The 18,413-nt window shown below is 56.8% G+C and overlaps 1 protein-coding gene across 2 annotated transcripts; it reads left to right on the forward strand.

Annotated features, from left to right (window-relative positions):
• The first annotated feature begins 7,250 nt into the window (after positions 1-7,250).
• On the forward strand, positions 7,251-17,910 carry UPK1A (uroplakin 1A). Of its 2 annotated transcripts, none has more exons than XM_089319426.1 (8): positions 7,251-7,275; positions 7,524-7,612; positions 10,028-10,228; positions 12,381-12,455; positions 12,563-12,670; positions 15,417-15,641; positions 17,563-17,646; positions 17,725-17,910. In XM_089319426.1, exons 2-8 carry the CDS (start codon positions 7,532-7,534, stop codon positions 17,767-17,769), a joined length of 819 nt encoding a protein of 272 aa, XP_089175552.1. In that variant the 5' UTR covers positions 7,251-7,275; positions 7,524-7,531; the 3' UTR covers positions 17,770-17,910. The 2 variants fall into 2 exon arrangements, with proteins under 2 accessions (XP_089175552.1, XP_002722268.3); XM_002722222.6 differs by having other exon boundaries at positions 7,252-7,275; positions 15,462-15,641.
• The last annotated feature ends 503 nt before the right edge of the window (positions 17,911-18,413 follow it).

The raw sequence follows: 18,413 nt of genomic DNA on the forward strand, positions 1-18,413 counted from the left end.
GACTGTGCGTGCCTGGGAGAGCTGTGGGTGGCTGGGGTCCACAGCTGCCCCTCCAAGGGGCTCAGTGTGCCTCTCTCCTGTCGTGTCTCGCTTTGCTTTGCTAACTGTGTTCTTGGCCAGCCTGACAGCCACCAGAGTGGTGATCAGACAGAAGAGCTCCTGTCCCTGTCTGGGCTGCCGCTGGGGTGTGTGCCTGCCCTAAGAGTGAGCAGCGCCTGGGATACCCCCCCCCGCCCCCAGCTAGCTGAACGTGACTATTCTCAACCCCAACCAGTCCGTTTCACTCACCTCTGTGCACTTCCACCCCACACAATTTTCATGCAAATCCTGGAGGTTATATTTCATCCAGAAATTATGTGTATCTCTTAAGTAATAAGATTTTTTTAAAGCATAATCATAGTATCATTATATCTAAAAATTAATGAATTCTTTTTTGTTTTTTTAAATTTGAAAAGCAGAGTGACAGTGAAAGGACACAGATCCACCAGGTGCCTGCAACAGCCAGGGCTGGGCTGGAACCAGGAACCAGAACTCCAGGTCTCCCACATGGGTGCCTGGGGCCCAAGCACTCACCGTCTCCCAGGAGCTGTGTGCTCTGACCTGGGATGCCAGCGCTGCAGGTGCAGCTAAATGCACTGTGCCCCAAAGCTGGCCCCACGAATTCATCTCCCGGAAGCAGTTTTCTGCCTCGAGTCATTTCTCTCTGGGTGCCACGCCCCCTCGTTCACATTGATCTGGGACACACGAGGCCCCCACAGGAGATCGCCCCGTTGCAGCCCGAAGTCCTCACCTGACTTGTCAGAGAACAGACACGCCAGCTGCAGGCCGGCACCCATGTCCCGGACACTCAAGTGGTTGGCCACAGGCTTGGCTGAGGCCCGAGTAGGCAGAGATGGTCCTCCACCTGGGCAGGTGGCCTTAGGGAGCGATGTTCTGTAGTGGCTGCCGTGAGGAGAGGGGGCTGTGAACGCAGGGACTTGAACCGGCGCCCCTGTGGGATGCAGGCGCTGCAGGCCGGCAGCTTGACCTACACTGGTCCCCCGCACACACGCCCTGTTTATGACACACAGGAGCTTGCTCGTCCTTGACCATTACCTCCCACCCCAATCACTGGAACATAATTCCCATGAGGGCAGGGATTGTAATTTGTCTAGTTTCTGTTTTCATTTTTATTTGAAAGGCAAAGCGAGGTCTTCCATCTTCGGTTCATCCTCCAAAGCCAGGTGTCCACAGCTCCATCTGGGTTTCCCATGTGGGTGGCAGGGACCCAGGTACCTGAGCCATCCATCATCTGCTGCCTGCCAGGGTGTGCGTGAGCAGAAACCTGGACGCAAAGCAGAGGAGCTGGGACGGGAGCAGGGTCACTTCAGTGTGGGGCGCAGGTGGCACGGTGGGGCTCTAACTGCTCCACTGACCCCCACCCTCTCCTAAGTGTTTTTATCCATTGGAAAGGCAAACAACAGAGAGAGAGATAACTCCTGCTGGTTCACTCACCAAGTGCCCACAACAGCCAGGACTAGGTCAGACTGGAGCCAGGAACCTGGAACCCCACACCAGTCTTCCACACGGAGAGCAGGGACCCAAGGACTGGCCCCATCATCGCTGCCTCCCGGAATGAATGAGCAGGAGGCTGGGTCAGCAGGGGGACGCTGATGCAGGACGCCGGGTCCCCACAGGCAGCTTAACCAGCGGCGCCTCGACTCCGGCCCCGAGAGCAGGGATTGTAAAAGCTTGTACAAATATGTTATTCTCTCAACTTCTTACCATGAATTTGTTTAAAGATTTATTTATTTGCTTGAAACTCAGAGAAAAGCCTCCATCCACTGGTTTATTCCCCAGATGGCCGCAATGGCCGGGACTGGGCCAGGCTGAAGCCAGGAGCTTCATCCAGGCCTCCCACATGGGTGTTGGACCCAAGCGCTTGGGCCATCGTCCACTGCTTTTCCCAGGCCATGAGCCAGAGCTGGGTCAGAAGTGGAGCAGCTGGGACATGAACTGGTGCCCATATGGGATGTCAGTGTGGCAGGCGGTGGCTTTACCCATTATGCCACATGTAATGACATTTTACATTTTAGTTATCTATTAGAGCAAGCGAGCTCTTATCCATGCTGGCCCACTCCCCAGATGCCCACCACAGCCCCGGCTGGAGCCCATGAGTGTCCTCCCCAGGGCGGAGATGGTCGGCTATGAATGATACACACCACGGATGTTTCAAGTGGCCATCAGCAGCTGGCAACTCCGTGTGTCCAGAGCAACACAGATGGGTCTTAAAGTCATGGTGTCGAGGGAGAAAGGGGAGACCAGAAAGAGCTACAGACACAGTCGTGGGCATGTAAGCTAGAAAAATGCGTGCACAGGAAGCAAAGGTATCCACTTCTTGAGAGCAGGTCCAACAGAGTGACCGTGATCATCATCTCACAGTCACGTGAAGTCGCATGCCTTACGTCTGATTGTTAACAGTTATCACCAAAGCTGGGGGGAGGGGGAAGCCCAGGGGTCTTCAGAAAGTTCCTGGAAGGGGCTGGCGTTGGCACAGTGAGCTAAGCCGCCGTCTGCGACGCTGGCATCCCTTGTCCCACTGCTCTGCCTCCAAGCCAACTCCTTGTTAACACACCTGGGAAGCCAGAAGAAGATGGCCCAAATGCTTGAGCTCCTGCCACCCACATGGGAGACCACAATGAAACTACTGGCTCCTGGCTTTGGCCTGGCCCAGCCCTGGTTGTTGCGGCCATTTGGGGAGTGAACCAGCAGATGGAAGACCTCCCTCTGCTTCAAATAAATAAGTCTTAAAAGAAAAAAAATTTTGGGACCAGCTCTGTGGTGTAGTGGGTTAAGCTGCTGCCTCTGGTGCTGGCATCCCAAATGGGTGCTGATTTGTGTCTTAGCTGCTCCACTTCCGATCCAGCTCCCTGCTAATGTGCCTGGGAAAGAAGTGGAAGATGGCCCGAGTGCTTAGGCCCCTGCACTCACCTGGGAGACCTGGATGGAGCGCCTGGCTCCTGGCTGTAGCCTGGCCCGGTGCTGGGAAGTGAGCCAGCAGATGGAAAATCTCCGTCTCTGCCTCTCTCTTTCTCTCTCTCTGTAACTCTGCATTTCAAAATAAATTAAATAAATATTTTTCAAAAAGTTAATTGTAAGTACATATTATGAAGAAACTGTGCATGGATATTAAATGCTTTGCACCAAAATAAATTTAGCTTTTAATTCCTTTCCCACGAAATTTTTGAAGTACCTTTGTATACTGAACATATAACAACGTTTGCCAGTAGGGGGCGCCAAAAGAGAGTGGGATGTGGAGTCCCCAAAGGAATGAAATAAGTGTAAAACAGGAGGTGTCTTGTGGGGCATAGCCAGCCAGAAAGAGAGGGCTTGCGATTGACTCAACCTGGGATCCCTGGGACTTAAACAGGACGACAGGGAAGAGGTGTAAGATCATCGATCTCAAAGCTCTCTCTGCCATGAGAGCAGGTGGCCTCCAACACCCCTGTGACATGAGTAAAACCACACAAGAGCTGCAGCAGAAAACCAGTTAGTGGCCGGCGCCGCAGCTCACTAGGCTAATCCTCCGCCTTGCGGCGCCAGCACACCGGGTTCTAGTCCCGGTCGGGGCGCCAGAATCTGTCCCGGTTGTCCCTCCTCCAGGCCAGCTCTCTGCTGTGGCCAGGGAGTGCAGTGGAGGATGGCCCAAGTGCTTGGGCCCTGCACCCCATGGGAGACCAGGAAAAGCACCTGGCTCCTGGCTCCTGCCATCGGATCAGCGCGGTGCGCGGGCTGCAGCGGCCATTGGAGGGCGAACCAACGGCAAAGGAAGACCTTTCTCTCTCTCACTGTCCACTCTGCCTGTCAAAAAAAAAAAAAAAAAAAAAAAAAAAAAAAAAAAAAAAACCAGTTAGATTTACAGGTGCAGCGGGTTAAGCTGCAGCCTGCGAGACCGGCATCCCATATCAGAGCACGGGTTCGAGTCCCAGCTGCTCTGCTCTGAGCCATCTCCCTGCTGGTGTGCAGTGGGAGACCAGGTGGAGCTCCAGGCCCCCGCTTCAGGGAGTGAACCAGCAGATGGAAGATCTCTCTCTCTCCCTCCCTCCCTCCCCCCCTCTGCCTCTCCCTCTCCCTCTCTCACTCTCCCTTTCAACAAATAAAATAAATCTTAAAAATAAAAATTTAGATTTAATAAAGCTGGGTGGGAAGTATGTGGATGCTTGTTACATTATCCTCTATATTTTCTGCCTACTTGGAACATTTTATAATTTTTTAAAATTTTATAATTTTTTTAAATTAGAAGATTTTTTTAAAATTGGAAGATGTTTTCCACCGAGCAGGAGAAGATGAGGTATCTCAGAATTAAACAATGAGAGGCTGACAGCAGGACCTTCGACGCTGAGGCTAGAGGGCTAGAGAGCCGCTCATTACACAGCCCTGGCACCTCTCAGAGCGCGGGGCTGCATCCCTGGAACAGCGGATCCGAATCTCTCTGGGGTGCCTTTGGTGCACACGCCAGGATGCCCGGTCTCCTAGGACTCCCAGCCCCCCTCCCTCAGCTGGTCCTGCCTTCAGGGTTGCAAACAACCTCTTACTAAAATGAACTGAATGGAGGGAGTGGCACAGCTGCAGCTGATCAGACCCCCAGGTCACTTATTTCCCCTACAGGTAGCACCCAGATGGTCCCTCTTACCTCGAGGGATTTTCCCAGGACTCCCAAGCCCAGAGCAGGAAGCATCCGCCAGCTGACTGAGCAAAACCCACTCTGCCACCCCACCCCCCCAGCCCTCATAGAGCCATCAAATGAGAACCACAAGCACCGCAGACCACCCAGGGACCCAGACATGCGCTGAACACACACTTCTGAACTCCAGCTGCAATCCACGGGGGCCAGAGGCCCCAACCCCTCGAGTCCTCGAGGCCAGGAGACAAGCAGGAGCTGCCCAACTCCTCGCTCTGCACTCTGCAGTCAACGCCGGCTTTCTCCCACCACCTGGGCTTCAGTGTGGGCCTGCCCACCGCAGGTGGGGGCGTGGACCCGGGGAATGGGTGACTTCTTCATCGCTGTGCGGTTGCATCATTTAATTTCCTGTCTCTGGACAGCCCACGAGCATCTCGTGTGCCTCCCTTGGAAATCGCCGCTCTACCAGTTAGCGTGTTTCTCTGAACGGCTCTACCTGCATCAGAACGGCCGGGTGGGTCACACAGAAAAGCACACACTTCTTTGCAGTGGACGGCATTATAGATTCTCACAATCTGGACGCCCCCGCGTCGCCAGGCTCCAAGTCTAGGAAGAGAAGTCTCCCCCCAGCTTTTGTCCCCAAAGGAAACCACTGCCTCTGACGTTTGTCACCCTGGGTTGGTTTTTGCCTCTTCCGGAACTTCCTGTGGCTTTTTTCATATCTTGCATGGTGTGTTTTAGGCTCTCCCTTGCACCTGCATCCATCAAGAGTTCATTTGCTTTTATTGCTGAATATTATCCATAGCCTGCAGGGGCCATACGGACGCAGCCATCTGCTGCTGGGGGGCACATGGGGTGGTTTCCAGTTTGGGGTCACTAGGAATTACACGTGGAATTTGGTGGACAGGAGCCAGCAATTCCCAGGGGCTTATGGCTGGACCACAGGGTACCCTGTGTTCATTGTTAGGGGACCCCGGCATTGTAATTACCTGAAGGAAGCAATTAGCAAGCAATCAGCACTCAAAACTTACAGTTTTTAAAAAGATGTATTTACTTATTTCAAAGGCAGACTGACAGAGAGGGAGAGACAGAGAGAAATCACTCCCCAGATGGCTGTCACGGCTGGGGCTGGGCCAGACTCAGCCAAGAGCTTGGATGTCCTGTGTGGGTAGCAAGGGCCCAGTCACTTGGGTCATCTTCTACTGCTTCCCCACGTGCATTAGCAGGGAGCTGGACCGGCAGTGGAACAGCCTGGACTCGAACCGGCACCCATATGGGATGCCGGCCACTCAAGCAGCGGCTTAACCTGCTGCATCACAGCCCTGGGCCCCAACATTTATTGTCTTGAAGACTGACTTACCTAAGAGTGAAAATTCAAGTTTGGCGTCACAGTTCCTTGGCTTCCTGTTTCTGGAGGGAAAGGATCCCTTTATGACAGGCGGCATATTAACACCCCACTGAGGACAACTTTCTGCTCTGTGGACGTCTCCTACAACTTGCAAATACAAGCAGGAAGCATTTGAACATACGCATGCATGTTTCAGATTATGAGTATTTGCATAGCCCTATTGTTCTGCAAATTTGTTAAGCTAAACTCATCAAATGTACCTGACGGTCATTATTATTTAAATTTTCTGCTTAGTGCTTTAAGATATATGTAAATCTAGAGAGAAAAAGGATCTTAAACCCAAAGCGGGTTGAGTGAAAACCAAATGAACCACCTCCCTTGGTGGTTATAGCCAAGGTTAGGGCCAAGCCTACGTGTTGGCGGGGGCGTTCTGAGCTCGCGTGCGCCGGGCGGCCCCGGGGTTCTAGGGCGTCCCGGGCGAGGTCTGCGGCGCGCCCGCGGAACCACGAGGGGGCGCCACCGGGGAGAGCGCGCGGAGGCGCCCCGGCCCTGCGGGTGGCCGCGGCTGTGGACTCGCTTCCCTCGCTTGCCGCCGCCGCCGCCCCCGGGACAGCGGCCCGAGGAAACCCCCTCGGCAGCTGGGCACAGAAGAGGCCACCCTGGGATTTGCACCCTAGGTCTCTTAGTGTTGCGATCTGAAGCAGTGCGCACTGCCGGCTTTGTCCCTGTGTTCTGTGCTCTGGTCTCCACCGCCTGCCCTCACACGCCCGGCTCACTGGCCGTCCTGTCGCCTTCCCTTACCCCAGCCCAGCCCCGTGCTCACGGCTGGGATCTCCCCCCACCCGGCTCCTGACCTCGGGAAGCGGGAGCCACTGCCCCTGGTCGCGCCCCGGCAAAGGAGGCAGTTCTGGGATTCTGGGCTCAGATGCGGCTCCCCGGGAAGCCCACGTGGAGGCAGAGACGCCAGGTGGGGCGCTCAGCTCTCCAACCCCACCCGGAAAGCCCTCCAGGCAGCCTGGGCCCCAGAGGCCACAGGTGCATCGGCCTGCCCGGACCATCGCACAATCAGGAATTTCAAGTCTATAAATCACCTGGGTGGCAGGGAGCTCCTAGAACTGCCCGCCCCTCCTGGCCGGCCTGCCTGGCCTCTGCTCCCCTCCCCTGACACCCTCCCCACTTCCCTGGGGACTGGTCCAGGGAGGGGCCTGGGCCTATATAGGCAGGTGCTGTGGGAGGGGCTGGCCCGTAGCAGCTTTGGGCCAAGGAGGTGAGGAGGGGGCTCTCTCCCGGGGCTCAGAGAGGCCAGTGAGTGCTGAGTCTGGTTTCCCCTTCTGTTAAAGAGCCCACCACGAGGACTGGGGGAGGCCCAGCACACCCCTACCGCCCGCCCGGGCCCTGCAGGGAGCAGGAGCAGTCTGTGGGGTGATGGGGCAGTCCTGCTGGGGAGGGTGGGCCCTCCGTCCCCTCCGTGCCCTCCCGCACCTGCGCTGCCTCACCTCTGCTCCTGCGTCCCAGGCAGGACCATGGCTCCAGCAGCAGCAGAGGCGGAGAAGGGGTCTCCGGTGGTGGTGGGCCTGCTGGTCGTGGGCAACATCATTATTCTGGTGAGTTGCACCTCCCTCCCCCGTGCTGGGGAGGGGTGGGCCCGAGGGTCCCAGACTCCCCAGCAGGCTGGCGCTGCAGACTCTCAAGAGAGCAGCCCGGGGTTCAAATCCCAGCTCCGCCTCTCCCCAGCCAAGGGACCTTATTAAGCAGCGCAACTTGTCTCTGCCCCCTTGCTCGTCTATACTCTGTCCTGGCTGTGTGCATTCCTCCACGCTTGGCCCTCAGCCGAGGGACAGCGCCGGGCACAAGCCGGCCATCATCATCGATATCACCGAGGACGTGAAGTGACCGCTTGGGGCACAGATGCCCATGATAATAACAACAATGTCATTAATGAATGTCGATGCTTTAAAAAAAAAAAAAAATGATGCCTGCACATGGCTTTGGAGCCAGGCTGCCCGAGTTCAAATCCCGGCTCTGCCACTTTCTAGCTGTGGGTCCTGGGGCCAATGGTAGAACTTCCTGGGCTTCGGTTTTCCCTTGGGTAAGCTGGAGTGGAGTTAGCAGCGCTGTGAGGAGAGAGTCGCTGGATTCCTTTGTTTCGGGTCATGCTGGTGTCGTGGTTCCCGTCTGCACTGGCCAGAGCAACGGCACCCTACGGCGGGGAACAAAAAACGAGTCTCAGCCGGCGCCGTGGCTCAATAGGCTAATCCTCCACCTTGCGGCGCCGGCACACCGGGTTCTAGTCCCGGTTGGGGCGCCGGATTCTGTCCCGGTTGCCCCTCTTCCAGGCCAGCTCTCTGCTATGGCCAGGGAGTGCAGTGGAGGATGGCCCAGGTGCTTGGGCCCTGCACCCCATGGGAGACCAGGAAAAGCACCTGGCTCCTGGCTCCTGCCAGGATCAGCGTGGTGCGCCGGCTGCAGCAGCGGCCATTGGAGGGTGAACCAACGGCAAAGGAAGACCTTTCTCTCTCTGTCTCTCTCTCTCACTGTCCACTCTGCCTGTCAAAAAAAAAAAAAAAAAAAAAAAAAAAACGAGTCCCCCATAAAGCAGCTACCATGAGCATGTGCAAGGGGCCAGCTTTTACTGTTTGTTTGTTTGTTTTTTTTAAATAATTTATTTTTATTTATTTGAAAGGCAGAGTGACAGAGGGGGAAAGACAGAGAGAGAAAGAGATGTTCCATCTGTGGTTTCACTCTCCAAATGGCCACCATTAACAAGGGCTGGGCCAGGTGGAAACTGGGAGCCAGGGACTCCATCCCGGTCTCCCACATGGGCAGCAGGGGCCCAAAGCCCCTGGGCCATGCTCTGCAGCTTTCCCCAGCGCAACAGCAGGGGGCTGGATCGGAGGCGGAGCAGCTGGCCAGGGAGAGCTGTCTGGCTGCATGGGGGCATCCTGCCGCTGCCGGAGCCATCCCTTAGTGACGGGCTGCGTGAGCGGGCCCATCTGTGGGACTGGTACTCCAGGGGAAAGACCAGGCCACAGGGCCACTGCCTTTGTAATTTTCATGCTCATGGCCCAAGTTCCCCTCCTTGAGAAGTAGCAACGCTGCTAGAGCGCCTGAAAAAAGGTCGTGGAAAATGCGTGCGTAGATTTCAACTCTTTTGCAGCAAAATAAGCTTATATATATATATATTTAAAAAGTGTATATATTTTTTATTTGACAGAGTTAGACAGTGAGAGAGAAAGGTCTTCCTTCCGTTGATTCCCCCCCCCCCCAAATGGCCGCTATGCCGATCCGAAGCCAGGAGCCAGGTGCTTCTCCTGGTCTCCCATGGGGTGCAGGGCCCAAGCACCTGAGCCATCCTCCACTGCCCTCCCTGGCCACAGCAGAGAGCTGGCCTGGAAGAGGAGCAACTGGGACTAGAACTCGGTGCCCATATGGGATGCCGGCCCAAAAAGTATATTTATATATTTATTTTATTTGAAAGGCAGAGAGATCTCTCATTGCTGGTTCACTCCCCAGACAGCCAGGGTTGGGCCAGGCCAAAGGCAGGACAGAGCCTGGACTCCATCCGGGTGTCCCAGGTGGGTGGATGACAGAGCCCCAGGTGGTTGAGCCATCAGTGCCTCCTGGGGTGGGCATGAGCAGGAACCCAGAGTGGAGAGTGGAGCTGGGACCAGAACCCAGCACTCTGGATTGGGATGTGGGTGTCCCAAGCCTGTCTTAACTCCTGCGCCAAACACCTGTCCCTCACCTTACCTCCTCACTCCACGTCTCCCCAGACCTCTGCAGCCTGCTCACACTAAGGGAAGGCAGGCTGATGCACCAGCGCCAGGCTTTGTTTGCTCTCCCCTGGGATGGCTCTCGCTGGGCCCTCCCTTCCCTCCTGGCCTCTGCCCCAGCCGCAGCCCTGCTGTGTGCCCACTTTGCAGAGAGGCCAGGGGAGGCTCAGAGCGGGGAAGGGACTTGCTCGCGGAGGCCCCCGGAGCCGTGAGCCCGCTCCCTGCCCCGCTGCCCTGTGTGTCCAGCTGTCAGGCCTGGCCCTGTTCGCCGAGACCGTGTGGGTGACGGCTGACCAGTACCGCGTGTACCCGCTGATGGGTGTCTCCGGCAAGGACGATGTCTTCGCGGGCGCCTGGATCGCCATCTTCTGCGGCTTCTCCTTCTTCGTGGTGGCCAGCTTCGGTGTGGGCGCCGCTCTGTGCCGCAGCCGCTCCATGATCCTCACGGTGAGGCACCCCAGGGCATGCGTGGGGATGGGGTGGGGGGGCCGGGCAAGCATCATCGTGACTCTACTTGACAGAAATGGAAAGTGAGGCTCAGAGGGGTGAATTCACTTACCCAAAGTCACACAGCAAGTGAGTGGCAGAACCAGTCTGAACCTGAGCAGCAACAGATCCGAGTCAGCTCCCGTTCTCTGCCGGCAATAACCGACACTTCCCACGGGCCGGCACTAGGGTGGGCAGCTTTGAAAATGAGTTCCCATGGGCGGCGCCACAGCTCAATAGGCTAATCCTCCACCTTTCGACACCGGCACACCGGGTTCTAGTCCCGGTCAGGGCGCCGGATTCTGTCCCAGTTGCCCCTCTTCCAGGCCAGCTCTCTGCTGTGGCCAGGGAGTGCAGTGGAGGATGGCCCAAGTGCTTGGGCCCTGTACCCCATGGGAGACCAGGAAAAGCACCTGGCTCCTGGCTCCTGCCATCGGATCAGCGCGGTGCGCCAGCCACAGCGCGCCAGCCACAGCGGCCATTGGAGGGTGAACCTATGGCAAAGGAAGACCTTTTTCTCTCTCTCTCTGTCACTGTCCACTCTGCCTGTCAAGAAAAAAAAAAAAAAAAGAAAAGAAAAAAGAAAAGAAAATGAGTTCCCGTGATCTCTCCAGAAGTTAGTGCTTTTCAACCCACTTGCTAGAGGAGGAAACTGATGTTGAACAGGCCCACAGCCTCTGTGAGGTGACTGGGAGAGCCGGGAGTCCCACCCAGGCCCCCTGCACCGGGCATCCTCTATAGGGGGGGGTCCTTCCAGTTCCAGGGAGCAGGGTTACTGAGCAGGAAGCAGGTGCACAGCCCTGGGCAGGGCACTGGGGCGAGGGGGTAAGCAAAGTCCTAGAAGGAGGGGGGTTCACAGTGCAGGGGAAGGAGGCCAGGAGCAGGGAAGGGCAAGGGAAGACCTCACAGCCAGGGAGAGTGCGGAGGAGGGGGAGGGGGGAGGGAGGGGGAGGAGGAAGGGGTGAGGGAAGGGGAGGGGGGAGGCGGGGGAGGGAGGGAGGGAGGGGGAGGAGGAAGGGGTGAGGGAAGGGGAGGGGGGAGGAGGGGAGAGGGAGGGAGGGTGCCTGGGGGTTGGGGGAGGCAGGGAAGGGGGTGACCGGGTGGCTTTGGCACTCTCCTGAGAAGGATGGAGCTGAGGAACAGCCTCCCTCCCTCCCTCTCCCCCTCCTTCCCTCCCCCTCCCCTCCCTCCCCCCTCTTCTTTCCTTCCTTCTTTTTTCTCCGGCAGAACATTTTAACCAAAGCCCTAGATGTTTACTCAATTATTATTTTTTATGTGTCTGTCTCCTCTCTATTAGTTTTTCATTAACTAAGAGATAGGATTTTTAAGAATGTGCTAAGGGAAGATCGGAGCGTAGATCGGTGGCATTTCAAGCCCAGTGTACCTGCGTCCTGGTTTCGTGGGGACGGCCCGGGCTGGCCTCTACTTCATGCCCGCCCGCACTGTTCCTTCCTGGGCTGCACATGGCTCTGAGTGACAAGGACATGGCTGTACAACAGCTGGGCGTGTCTAAGGATGAGGGTGAGGACGGGAAAGGCATTTTCACCCAACACCGAGGCTTGAGCCCCTCTGGCTTGTTTGGCCCCCACGCCATCGGCACACCCCACAGAACTCACTCCTTCCTTCGCGTCCGCCAGCACCCAGCCCCAGCCCAAGGTTCCTGGCTGTCTGGAGAAATGTCTGGAGTCATTTTTAAAGGTTATTTATTTATTTGAAAGGCAGAGTTACAGAGAGGCAGAGACAGAGAGAGAGAGAGAGGTGTTCCATCTGCTGGTGCACTCCCTGGTTGGTTGAGAAGGCTGGGACTGGACTAGGCCAAAGCCAGGAGCCTGGAACTCCCTCTGGGTCTCCCACATGGGTGCAGGAGCCCAAGCACACGGGCCATCATTCACTGCTTTCCCAGGCGCAGTAGCAGGGAGCTGGATCACACGTTGAGCATCCGGGACTCGAACCAGCACTCTGACATGGGATGCCAGAGTCACAGGTGGCAGCTTAACCCACTGCACCACAGTGCCAGCCCCTGTTCTGTACTGCCCGTTGATTGATCCCTCAAGGGGCTGTGAGGTCACTGGCTCCCCCTGACCGGTGTCCCCGTCCCCCGGTGTCTCCCCAGTACCTGGTGCTCATGCTCATCGTCTACATCTTCGAGTGCGCCTCCTGCATCACCTCCTACACCCACCGGGACTACGTGAGCCGGGCGGAGCAGGGGCGGGGCGGGGGGCGTGGCCCGGGAGTGGGGGCAGCGGGGCAGGGGGAGGGGCGAGGTCGACCTTCGGCCTCTGCTGGCCCCTGCAGATGGTGTCCAACCCGTCGCTGATCACCAAGCAGATGCTGACGTTCTACAGTGCCGACACGGACCAGGGCCGGGAGCTGACCCGTCTCTGGGACCGCATCATGATTGAGGTGGGTGAGGGCCAGCGGGCGGCTGCGAGGGCCTGGGGCTCTGCCCACAGGCGTAGCAGCACCCACAGCATGCCCACGGAAGATGAGTGAGTGCTTCTTAAACACAATTTTTTAAAAATTTATTTATGTTGTTATTTGGCTGAGAGTCAGAAAGCCAGAGAGGTCTTCCATCCACTGATCGCTCTCCAGTGCTCAGAACAGCTGGTGCTGGGCCAAGCAAGGAGGCAGAGACCCTACCTCTGGAGCCATCACCTGCTGCCCCCGCCCCACCGATGCACACTGGCAGGCAGGCAGGCACCTGGCACTGGGAGGTCCTGAGCTGCATCTCACCTGTGAGGCCAAATGCCTGCCCCCAGTGGGTTGCCAGGGTTGGCGCTGTGGCACTGTGTGTTAAGCCGCCACCTGCAGTGCTGGCATCCCATGTGGGTGCTGGTTCAAGTCCCGGCTGCTCCACTTCTGATGCAGCTCCTTGCTAATGCACCTGGGAAGATGGCCCAAGTGCTTGGGCCCCTGGACCCTCGTGGGAGACCCAGAGGAATCTCCTGGCTCCTGGTTTCGGCCTGGCCCAGCCCTGGCCTTTGTGGCCATTTGGTGGGGCCTCTCCCTCTTTCTGTAACTCTGCCTTTCAAATAAATAATTTTTTTTTTAAGAAAAGCACTCATATGAGCCCTACAAGGGCAGGGCTTTGGTCATCGCCATTGTCCAGGTGAATAAGTGGCGCCAGAAGGGACAGTCACTTGCCGGGGCTGGCACAGCTAGCAGTTGACAGAGCTGCTGTTTGATTCTGGCTGCCTGGATTTGGGACCCTGCTCTTAGCCAATCCGCGTGCTGCTCATTAGTGAGAATAACAACGGTAATCATAGCAACCATTTCCAGAGCACGACTTTTGGTTTAGCGTTGTTCAAAGCACTTGGGAAGCGCATGTAGGCTGGCGCCGCGGCTCACTAGGCTAATCCTCCACCTGCGGTGCCGGCACACCGGGTTCTAGTCCCGGTTGGGGCGCCAGATTCTGTCCCGGTTGCCCCTCTTCCAGGCCAGCTCTCTGCTGTGGCCAGGGAGTGCAGTGGAGGATGGCCCAGGTGCTTGGGCCCTGCACCCCATGGGAGACCAGGATAAGTACCTGGCTCCTGCCTTTGGATCATCACGGTGCGCCGGCCGCAGCGCGCTGGCCGTGGCAGCCATTGGAGGGTGAACCAACGGCAAAGGAAGACCTTTCTCTCTGTCTCTCTCTCTCACTGTCCACTCTGCCTGTCAAAGAATAAAAATAAAAATAAAAGGAAGCGCATGTAATCCTTGGAGCTGCCACTGTGGCACAGATTCAGCTGCCGCCTGCAAAGCCAGCATCCCAAGTGGATGTCAGTTCAAGTCCTGGCTGCTCCATTTTTTAAAAAATATTTATTTGAAAGTCAGAGTTACACAGAGAAAGGACACTCCCCAGACGGCCGCAACGGCCAGAGCTGTGCCAATCCGAAGCTAGGAGCCAGGAGCTTCTTCCGGGTCTCCCACGTGGGTGCAGGGGCCCAAGGACTTGGGCCATCTTCTACTGCTTTCCCAGGCCACAGCAGAGAGCTGGATGGGAAGAAGAGCAGCTGGAACTAGAACCAGCGCCCATATGGGATGCCAGCGCATCAGGCCGGGGCGTTAACCCGCTGCGCCACAGTGCCGGCCCCAGCTGCTCCACTTCTGATACAGATCCTTGCTAACGTGCCTGTGAAAGCAGCGGAAGATGGCCCAAGTGCTTGAGCCCCTGCCATCCATGTGGGAGACCCAAATGGCCTCCCAGGCTCCTGGCTTCAGCCTGGCCAAGTCCTGGCTGTTGCAGACTTTTGGGGAGTGAATCACAGATGGCAAGTCTTGCTCCCTCCCTCTGTGTGTCACTCTGCCTTTCAAATACATACATTAAGTAAAAAATAAATAAATAAATAAAACTTACATAACCCTCACAACCACCGCGTAAGGAAGCCGGCAGAGGTCACACAAGGGCAGGGGACACAAAGCTACAGGTTCAAGCCCAGGTGCCAGGTTCCACCATATACTCTTTTTTTAAAGGATCCATTTATTTACTTTTATTAGCTTACCTTTAAATATTTAGTTAATTGAAAGTCAGAGTTACAGAAAGAGGGGAAGACAGAGAGAGAGAGAGAGAGAGAGATCTTCCATTCACTGGTTTGCTCCCCACATGGCCACAACAGCCAGATCTGAGCCAGGCTGTAGTCAAGAGTCTGGAACGCCATCTGGGTCCCCTGTGAGTGTGGCAGGGGCCCAAACACTTGGGCCAAACTCTGCTGCCTTCCCAGATGTGTTGGCAGGGAGCTGGATTGGAAGTGGAGCAGCTGGGACTCGAACTGGCGCCCCTATATGGCGTGCTGGTGTACCAAGTGATGGAGGCTTCCCCTGCTGTACCATCATGCCGGCCCCCAGAGTGGAGCTCTTAATTAGACCCCAGAGGATGTTGCATCAGAAGAGACAAAGGACTGAGTAGCCAGGGGAAACTGAGGTCCCCACTTGGCCAGGATTAGAGCCCTTGTTTGGTGGATTTGGAGGCCACCAATTAAACACCTTCTGGCGCCAGGAAAAGCCAGAAAATTGCTATTGAGTCAGATTCCCCACCTGCCTCCGATCCCTGGGAGAAATCTCGCCTCGTCATTGCTGGCCCACACGCAGCCAGGCGAGGGGGAAGTCGGGCCCATCTGTGGGGGCAGGGGGCAGCCCTCTCTCTCCCTGCCATATGCCGTGGGGCCAACAGCTGTGCGCCCTGAGCCCATGCCTGCCTGACCCTCCCCACCCCCAGCAAGAATGCTGCGGCACTTCCGGGCCCATGGACTGGGTGAACTACACATCAGCCTTCCGGGCGGCCACTCCAGAGCTGGTGTTCCCCTGGCCCCCGCTGTGCTGTCGCCGGACTGGAAACTTCATTCCCGTCAACGAAGAGGGCTGCCGCCTGGGCCACGTGGATTACTTGTTCATCAAGGTGCGTCCTCTCCCGCCGCTGCACCTGCACCTGTCTGCCCACCTGGCTGTCCTTCTCCAATCTCGGCTCGCTCTCTGCTTCTTCCTCCTGTGCCACCCAGCTCCCTCCTTCTCTCTCTCTCCTCTCTCTCCTCTCTCTCTCTTCGCTCTCCCCCTCCAACTCTCTCTGCAAACCAGTGAGATGCTCACAGGGTCTGTCTGGCCACTACCTGGCACCTGCAGCTTTTCTCAGGTTATCTGGGAATACGAGAAAACAGAGCTAACAGCAGCCCAACCAATAACAAGTGCTATTCAGTGAGCCTCTCCGTGCCATAAGTCGTCGTTGTTATTTAATCCTCACCACCACCTGACAAGGAAAAGGTTATGATTACCCAATCTTTCTTTTTTGAAATGATTTGTTTATTCATTTGAGGGGCAGAGTCACAGGCAGAGAAGTTTTCCACCTGCTGGTTCACTTCCCAAATGGCTACAACAGCTGGAACTGGGCCGATCCAACGCCAGGAGCTTCTTCCAGATCTCCCACAGGGGTGCAGGGGCCCAAGGGCTTGGGCCATCTTCTACTGCTTCCCCAGGCCATTAGCAGGGAGCAAGACTGGAAGTGGAGCAGCTGGGTCTAGAACCGGCGTCCATATGTGATGTTGGCGCTGCAGGAGGTTTTACCCGTTACGCCACAGCGCCGGCCTTGATTACCCCATTTTTCAGATGATAAAAGGAAGAGGTATGGCCAGTGCCGCGGCTCAATAGGCTAATCCTCCACCTAGCGGCACCGGCACACCAGGTTCTAGTCCCGGTCGGGGCGCCAGATTCTTTTCCGGTTGCCCCTCTTCCAGGCCAGCTCTCTGCTGTGGCCCGGGAAGGCAGTGGAGGATGGCCCAGGTGCTTGGGCCCTGCACCCCATGGGAGACCAGGAGAAGCACCTGGCTCCTGGCTTTGGATCAGCGCAGTGCGCCAGCCACAGCGCGCCAGCGGTGGCGGCCTTTGGAGGGTGAACCAACGGCAAAGGAAGACCTTTCTCTCTGTCTCTCTCTCTCACTATCCACTCTGCCTGTTAAAAAAAAAAAAAAAAAAAAAAAAAAAAATCACACACACACACACACACACACACAGGAAGAAGTCGCCTACCAGTAAGGGAAAGAGCTAGGAGTCCACGACCTCACAGACCTCACACGGTCAGGCCCAGTGAGTGAGGGTCGTTAATTATAGCAAGGCAAGTGCAGAGGCAGCGACAGAAGCCAGAAGCTGAGACTAAGTGAAGAACCGGCCTCCGTGGTCCCGCCAGCTGCTTATAGCTGCCGGGGTATCCTGCCGAGGCACATCTCAAATCAGGTGTCACAGCGAGGGCAGCCCGTGTGCAAAGCACGCCCACGATGGCCACAGGACGGTGACTGCTGAGCCCCGCTCTGCACGGAGCTTCCCTGCCGTATCTCTCGGGGGCTCTGGCACTGCTCTCAAAGGCAGTGCTATCAAGATCTCCACTTCTCAGAGGCGAACACTGAGGCCCAGAGGGTTGGGATCATCCCTCGGCCCTAAAGGGGAGACACGGCAGAGCTGGGCTCCCAACCTGGGCCTGTCTGACTCCAGGGCACACACCCTGACCCTCTGTCGGCGCTGCTCCCAGGCCAGGAGTCTCTGGCATCAGGCTCAGCCACACTCCAGCTCATCTCCAAATTCGGAGGTGCCAGACTAGACAAATCCTCACAGCGTGACTCGTGGGCAACATGGGAAGCTGGCTCAAATCATAGTCACCCTGACGGTCAGAGCCCCCATCGGGGCAGCTCCTCCTTGCACTGGTCCTGGGCTCCCCCTTGCCCAGGTGAGAAAACCAAGGCAGGAAGTGACTTCCCCAGGGGCGCACAGTGGCTCCTGCCCTCGGCTGCCAGCCTGCCCAGGCATCATTCAGACCCTCTCTGTCCCCTGCCCAGGGCTGCTTCGAGCACATCGGCCATGCCATTGACAGCTACACGTGGGGCATCTCATGGTTTGGGTTTGCCATCCTGATGTGGACGGTGAGCGGCGGGAGCCCCTGGGCGGAGTGGGTCTGGGCGTGCGGCTGGGGAGCCGCCTCTCACTGCCTCCTCTCGCAGCTCCCGGTGATGCTGATAGCCATGTACTTCTACACGACGCTCTGAGGACGGGAAGGAGAGGCCCCGTGCGCACCAGGGCCTCCTCTGCAGGGGCCTGGACAGTCGTCACTCTGCTGTCCCCAGCATCTTCCTGTGCAGAACTGAGCATGGAGCAGATGTTCAATAAACACCGGTTGACTGACGGAATGAAGTTGTTTTCTCTGGGGTGAGGGTGAATGAAAAATAAGTCTTCTGGGGGCCGGCGCTGTGGTGTAGCGGGTACAGCTGCTGCCTGCAGTGCCCGCATCCCATAGGGGCGCCAGTTCAAGTCCCAGCTGCTCCACTTCCGATCCAGCTCTCTGCTGTGGCCTGGGAAAGCAGTACAAGATGGCCCAAGTCCTTGGACACCTGCACGTGTGTGGGAGACCTGGAAGAAGCTGCAGGCTCCTGGCTTCAGATCAGTGCAGCTCTGGCCGTTGCAGCCAACTGGGGAGTGAACCAGCGGATGGAAGACCTCTCTCTCTCTCTCTTGCTGCCTCTGCTTCTCTTTCTGTGTAACTCTGACTTCCAAATAAACATATAAATCTTTTTTTTTTTAAAGTCTTTTGGCAGAAATCCAGCTGGCTCTCTGGAAAACAGAAAATGAAATTTGTGGGGCCAGCATTGTGGCGCTGTAGGTTAATCCTCCGCCTGCAGCACCGGCCTCCCTT

This window comes from Oryctolagus cuniculus, chromosome 18, assembly GCF_051225735.1.
Source record: "Oryctolagus cuniculus isolate XC-2025 breed Fujian yellow rabbit chromosome 18, ASM5122573v1, whole genome shotgun sequence".
In the NCBI taxonomy this organism is placed as follows: Eukaryota; Metazoa; Chordata; class Mammalia; order Lagomorpha; family Leporidae; genus Oryctolagus; species Oryctolagus cuniculus.

Coding starts and splice junctions, on each gene's coding strand:
- UPK1A (XM_089319426.1), top strand. CDS start 7,532: ATGGCTCCAGCAGCAGCAGAGGCGGAGAAGGGGTCTCCGGTGGTGGTG. Junction 15,642..17,562: donor TGGATTACTTGTTCATCAAG/GTGCGTCCTCTC, acceptor TCCCCTGCCCAG/GGCTGCTTCGAGCACATCGG. Junction 17,647..17,724: donor TTGCCATCCTGATGTGGACG/GTGAGCGGCGGG, acceptor CTCCTCTCGCAG/CTCCCGGTGATGCTGATAGC.